This window comes from Phaenicophaeus curvirostris, chromosome 13 (assembly GCF_032191515.1).
Source record: "Phaenicophaeus curvirostris isolate KB17595 chromosome 13, BPBGC_Pcur_1.0, whole genome shotgun sequence".
In the NCBI taxonomy this organism is placed as follows: Eukaryota; Metazoa; Chordata; class Aves; order Cuculiformes; family Cuculidae; genus Phaenicophaeus; species Phaenicophaeus curvirostris.
Genome location: NC_091404.1, coordinates 11831732 through 11837731, shown reverse-complemented (window position 1 = coordinate 11837731; position 6000 = coordinate 11831732). Strand labels below are relative to the sequence as shown.

At 45.1% G+C, this 6000-nt stretch overlaps 1 protein-coding gene across 1 annotated transcript in view; it reads right to left on the bottom strand.

The window, feature by feature from the left end:
- Window positions 1–2001: 2001 nt before the first annotated feature.
- LOC138726085 (gamma-aminobutyric acid receptor subunit gamma-4) overlaps window positions 2002–6000 on the bottom strand; it is a 33591-nt gene continuing 29592 nt past the window's right edge. The window contains exons 8-9 of the mRNA XM_069867508.1: window positions 4521–4723; window positions 2002–3385 (exon numbers count right to left, since the gene is read on the bottom strand). Of these exons, the coding sequence (XP_069723609.1) occupies window positions 3092–3385; window positions 4521–4723 (497 nt within the window). The 3' untranslated portion in view covers window positions 2002–3091. The remainder of the gene's footprint in view (window positions 3386–4520; window positions 4724–6000) is intronic.

The window sequence follows — 6000 nt, the reverse complement described above, 5'->3', positions numbered from 1 at the left end:
TAATCCCCCCCAAGAAATGGAGGATTTTTCTTTCTGGCTTTTCTTAACATTCCTTTTTTGAGATACTGTAGAAACTTAAAAACACGATTGAATCCGTGCATGCCTTTATTTATTGAGCTATTTATGATGGGCACAGATTTTCCAAAGCCAAAAAGCCCCCTCCCTCCTCCTTCCCCAGACTTAGTAATCAGCTTCCTTGTGCTCCAGCCCACGCTAGGCTATTTTCCTCTGTCAAATCTTTCATCATTGGTTAAATTACCTAGGTGTGTGTTAGCTTTATCTTTTCTCAGTGAAATCTTATAATCTTTCAAGTCTACTTTGCCCAAGTCACTGTCATCCTATTAAGCCTCTTGTACACCCTGCTTCTCTCCTAGCTGGCTCTGTAAAACATCCAATTTCAACAAGTTGCTGCTCTCTGGGCTGAAGACTGTACTTTGATGCCCATGACAATCATCTGTGTTCACTGTGGCTCCCAAGTGCTTCAAAGCCACAGGGAATTGCAGATGTTTGGCCTCTTTTGCACATGGATGTTAAATTTTCCCTTCCACTTCCATTCCCCCTTTCTCAAGCGCTCCCTTTCCACATTTTGCTGTCTGTTTGCTGCAGCCGGCATTGCCTGCACACATTTTATGCCACCATACTGCTAATGAGCATATCTGGCACAGGCCCTGGGTTGCCACCAGGGTGCCCCCTCCCACGCACACGCTACGACTGCTTTCTGACATGTGAAGACATGCTTCACTCAGAGTCTGTCATGTGAGCCAGTTTTAATATAGGATGCTCTTTCCTTTTGCACAACCCCCCCCCCCAGTGATCACAGGACCTTATTTAATCCAGCTCCCTGTCAGTGTGTGGTTGAGTCATAGATGGTTTTTCTGTCGCTACATCTAATAGCAGTTTCCTATCAGGAGCATAACATCAATGCGCTTGGCTGGGAGTCGGCACTGTCACCAGTATCACCCAGCAGCTCTCCTTGTCTGGAAGTTGTTTTGATTCTTTTCTTAGACTTCTCCCTCTCTGTGTCTTTCTCTCTAAAACATTAATTTCCTCTAATTAGAGCCTCCTTAACAATTCTTTTTTCCCCTCTCCTCAGTTAATTTCCTCTAATTAGAACCTCCTTAATAATTCTTTTGCTAAATCAATTTCCTCATTTAGAATCACCCACCATAGTTTCTTTCTATCCTTTCAAAAGCTGTCGGAGTAGCTAAGCAAATTATGCTTCTGGGTAACCTTTATCTCTTCCTTGGTATTATAAAAGGAGAACAGTAACAGGTTAGACAGGCACAATTTCCCCTTCCAGAGCTACAGTGGTCTGACCCCATTAGGTTATACTTAGCTGAGTGTTGTACTATTGTATACTTAATTAGGTGCTCTAGCTGTTCCTCTGGAATAAAGGTAAGGCCGTATTTATGAATGAATTAAACATGACACTTCATTATTCAGATCAGATTCAATAGTGTCAAAATCCATCTTTAAACCGGATCAAATTGCTGTCTAAGAATATGTAAAACCTCCTGCCTGTTAGCTGTCCTGTGAGCTAGCCATTCCTAACTTTTTCTCTGCAGCCTTGCCAGCTTTTTCTTGTGACAAGCCTTTCAACTACTAATTGTTTCTGAAACATGCTGGTTTTAGAAAGATTTTTGTTTTGTTTGTGATTTACACAGTAACTATTAATGGCACATTCTAGTCACAATCATGCTGTGGGCCCCATCAGCAGTTGGTATAAATGGAGAAGCAGTTGATTTACACTTCATAGGCCTTGGGCTTGAGTTTCCTCATCTACATTGTAGAGTTTCTTCCCATTTGAGACTGTATTATGCATTTTTCTAGCCTTTTAAGATGGACCATCTCACTAGTCTGACCTTCCTGAAATCTATCAAGGATGACTCGCTCCATTTCTTGATTTGGGGAAGAAAAGGGCCAAATATTGATGGCAATTGGGAAGAGCCATACAGTTTTAATGAAAAAAATTAGTAAGGAAACATATTTGAGCTGCAGGAACGTTTCCTTCCCAGCACTGGTAGCTGATCGCGTTCCCTTTTCTAGTATCCCTTTGTTAGCACCTACTAGCAAGCACAGATCTGATGGTTTCAATAAGTGTTATTGTGAAGAACCTCCCTGCTATGATGCATGGTACAATATGGCCTAGCTCACATGAGACAGGCCAAAGAAAGCTCTCTCACAACAGGCTCATGAGCCTGTTTCTGGTCGTCGTAGCATAAGGAGCGTCTCCCTCTTTTAGCTATGCCCAATGTAAGCCTCTTCAAAGTCTCGATCAAAAAGCAGGATGTCACTGTGGGCCCCGAAGAGGCTGCTCCAGCAAAGCAGATGGGCTCTTCCAGCTTATGAAGGGCTTTTCACCACCATCTGATGAGAATCGGCAACGCCTCAGTGGGTGGGTGCCTGGGTGCCACTTGGTACAACAAGTGGAGTGATCCACAAGGAATGCTCCACAGATACGCTACAGGAAGCTGAGGGAGGCTTATAGCTACTCCTTTCTTGTCAGTGCCGCGGTCAGCTTCCTGGACAGGTTCAAAGTATTTTAGCCAAGCTCAGCTACTGTGGGAAAGCAGTACTGCTGCCCTCTTTCACACCTCTTTCCTTCTGGCCTTTCCAAGCCTCTAGCACTCCACAAAGTCTGTTCTGGTCGAAGAGGTGCAGAAGTTGTAAGATCTGCTTTATTTCCATTGCAGTCTTAATAACTAGGCGGAAAACTCCATTTGCATTCACTTTCCATGGAATTTTGGAGTAGGATTGGATGGAAAAATGAAATTCATTATGGTTTTTGGTTTTGACAAAATCCCTAATGTTTGAGATGGGAATAGGACGGTTTTGGACAATCTTACAAGGAGTAAAATGCTGGTGGTGCTGGAGAGTGTGTTGTTTGGAAAGGGAATATTCTCTAAAAAGGTATGTTAGAAGGCTAAAAAAAAGCTGTCTGTTATTTTCTCAGAAGAGATGAGAGAGCAGGTGGAGGGAATCACAAGGCTGGACTATTCAGACCGACAATGGAAGAGATGCTGTTCTCTATACTCTGTGAGAAGCCCATCTTGCTGGTCTCCAGTCCATTCCAGCTGAGGGCAAAGAACAACTAGAGATAGAGATAGGCAATCCAGTAGACAATGTTAAAAAGCAGGAAGGCGGTGGGGAAGAAGACACGAGAGTAAGAGTCCAGGCGGGAGATGTGAATGCGGACTCTCCCCTCCCGCCACATTCCTGTCTGACAGTCCTCAATGCAGCAGAAGAATCTTTCGCATTCCTTTCCTTCCAGGCATGGGGAGCCAGGGTCATCATCTTCGTCATCCTCTATCTCTGGGGGCCAGTGCATGATATTGTTGATGTTGATGGTAGTAAAGGATGGCATCACCTGTGCTCCGGCAGGTGGCTGTAAAGAGGAGGGATTAAAGAGAAGGAAAGGCAAGAAATCATTTTCTAGACACCAAAACTGATCCAGCTGGCAATATATCAATTCACAGCATAGGTGCAGTTCAACAGAGAGGGATGACTGATCATCCCCCATCTCTACACCTAGTTATAAATCACCACCTTGGCATACTGTGGGGACTGACAGCTCCCTGCATGACTGTGAATTTCCTCCTTAGCACCCTAGACCATAGCCTTAGTCAACAAAGATCTAATTGCTCTGATTCCCATCTCTGCCATTAACAGTCAGTGCAGAAACAGGACCTGGTAGGTTTCAGTTGTGCTAGCCTCTTGCCTCATTTCACTAAGCTCAGCTTCTCTGAAAGGCATAGTACACAGTCCAGATGTGTCTTCTGGTTGCTGTTATTTGCTGGAGAAAAGCTGAGGAAAGGTTGTGCATGACTCATAACCTCTTGGCCCAGGAGAAGAGGCATATTATCAGCCTCATGGAAGAGCTCTCTGCACCCACGCTGGGAAATGAGTCTGGCACAGAAGAGATCTGTCTTTTTTTGGTTTCAGTTCTGTCCCAGTTCAGAAGCCTGTTTCAACTGATGTGTCAGAAGTACCTGCCATGAGGTTGGGCAGATCTCAAGAAGATGATAACCACTGGATTCAGAGTTTCCACATTAGGGAGGGCTTCAGACTGAAAGACCACAAACAATTTAGGTTTATGCATCTCTGTAATCTAAGATACTTCTGTAATCCACAGAGATTAAACTGGTTCAGGTGGGAGAACCTTGGTGTGGATCACTGTCTTAAAGTGGACATTTACGTTTGGACATTTGAGTCATCCTAGACTGTACTGATAAGCTCTCCTGTAATTTTGAAAAGAGTACAAGGTGCCTGGCAGTACTGCTGCCCTCTTTCACACCTCTTTCCTTCTGGCCTCTTGCTTCAGGAGAGCCTCATCTGCTTTTCCTGATTATGTCTCACCTTTCAGGTGCTCAGACCCAATACAGTCATCTGAGGACCTTATGAGCATAGTATGGGTCAGGCGCTGAACCACATCAGCAGTTTCCAATGCAGACTCGGGAAGGATATTTCTAAATAGCTTGGGGTTCTAACAGCATCCACCTCTGCTGGTCCCATTGACCTACCAGCCTGGCTTTCCTGTTGTTGTGCTTAAGTGGTTTCTTGTTTCCCACCAGGTAGTTGAGTGTAGCGTATTCCATGAGAGCTGCAAAGACGAAGATGAAACACACGGAGACAAATAGGTCCATGGCTGTGATATAGGAAACACGGGGAAGGTGCTTGCGGGAGATGGTACTCAGGGTGGTCATTGTTAACACAGTTGTGATACCTAAGAGAGAAAAGAGTTGGTTGAAATAATGAAGAGAAGAACTTGTCTTCTACATGCATCCAGACTCAAAACATCCCCATTTGCCCTCTCCTGTAGGACAGAAGAAGCCCTGGTTGTTTGGTCTCATTTTCTCTCTGCTCAGCCATACTCTCGTCTTGAGATGCCCTCTGACAATGTTCTTTGGAAAAAGAGTTGTTCAAAACCCAAAGGTCACACAGACCATCAATGTGGACTGGTAAAGGAATGGGGAACTTGAACTCTGCTTAAAGCTGTACAGAGGAACAACTGCCTGGATGATGAGAAGAAAGTCCAAAGGAAGGACATGCCAAGAGGCAATAATGCTGGATGGATGACTTTAGGCCAGCAATGGTTGAGCTGGAATTCAGTCAGTGAATGTCTTCTTGAGTCAGCAGTAAGCAGAGCAATAGATGACGCAGATGACTGCTATTTCTGTCTGACATGAACCAGAGCTAGAATGCAAAGACCTCTGTTCTTGTCCAGGTCTCTCTGGATGGCATCCCATCCCTCAAGGGTGTCAAATGCACCATTCAGCTTGGTGTCCTCTACAAACTTGCTGAGGGTGCACTTGATTCTACTATGTCATTGATGAAGATATAAAACAGTAGAGGTCCTAATATGGGCCCCTGACAGACATGACATGTCGCTTATTTCCATCTGGACATTGAGACATTGACCACTACCCTCTAGATGGAACCATCCAACAAATTCTTCATCCACCAAAGAGTCCACCCATCAAATCTATAACTCTCTGATTCAGAGAGAAGGATGTCATGGGGGACCTGACACCCATAGCTCTTCCCTTGTCCACTGATGTGGTCACTCCCATCATAGAAGGCCATTAGGTTGGTCAGGCAGGGCTTGCCCCAGCGAAGCCATGCTGGTTGTCTCAAATCACCTCCCTGACCCCATGTGCCTTAGCATAGCTTCTAGGAGGATCTGGTCCATGACCTTACCAGGCACAGAGGTGAGGCTGACAGGCTGGTAGTTCCCAGGGTCCTCCTTTCTACCCTTCCTAAAAATGGGTGCAATGCTTCCCTTTATCCAGTCTCCAGGGACTTCTCCTTACTGCCATGCCTTTTCAAATATCATGGAGAGTGGCTTGGCAACTACATCAGCCAGTTCCCTCAGGACACTGGGGTGCATCTCATCAGGTCCCATAGACTTACGTATGTTCAGGTTCTTCAGGAGGTCATAAACCTCATCAGGGGCCAACAGAAAACCAGCTGCAAGAGCTGGTATGTGATGTCATCCACTGC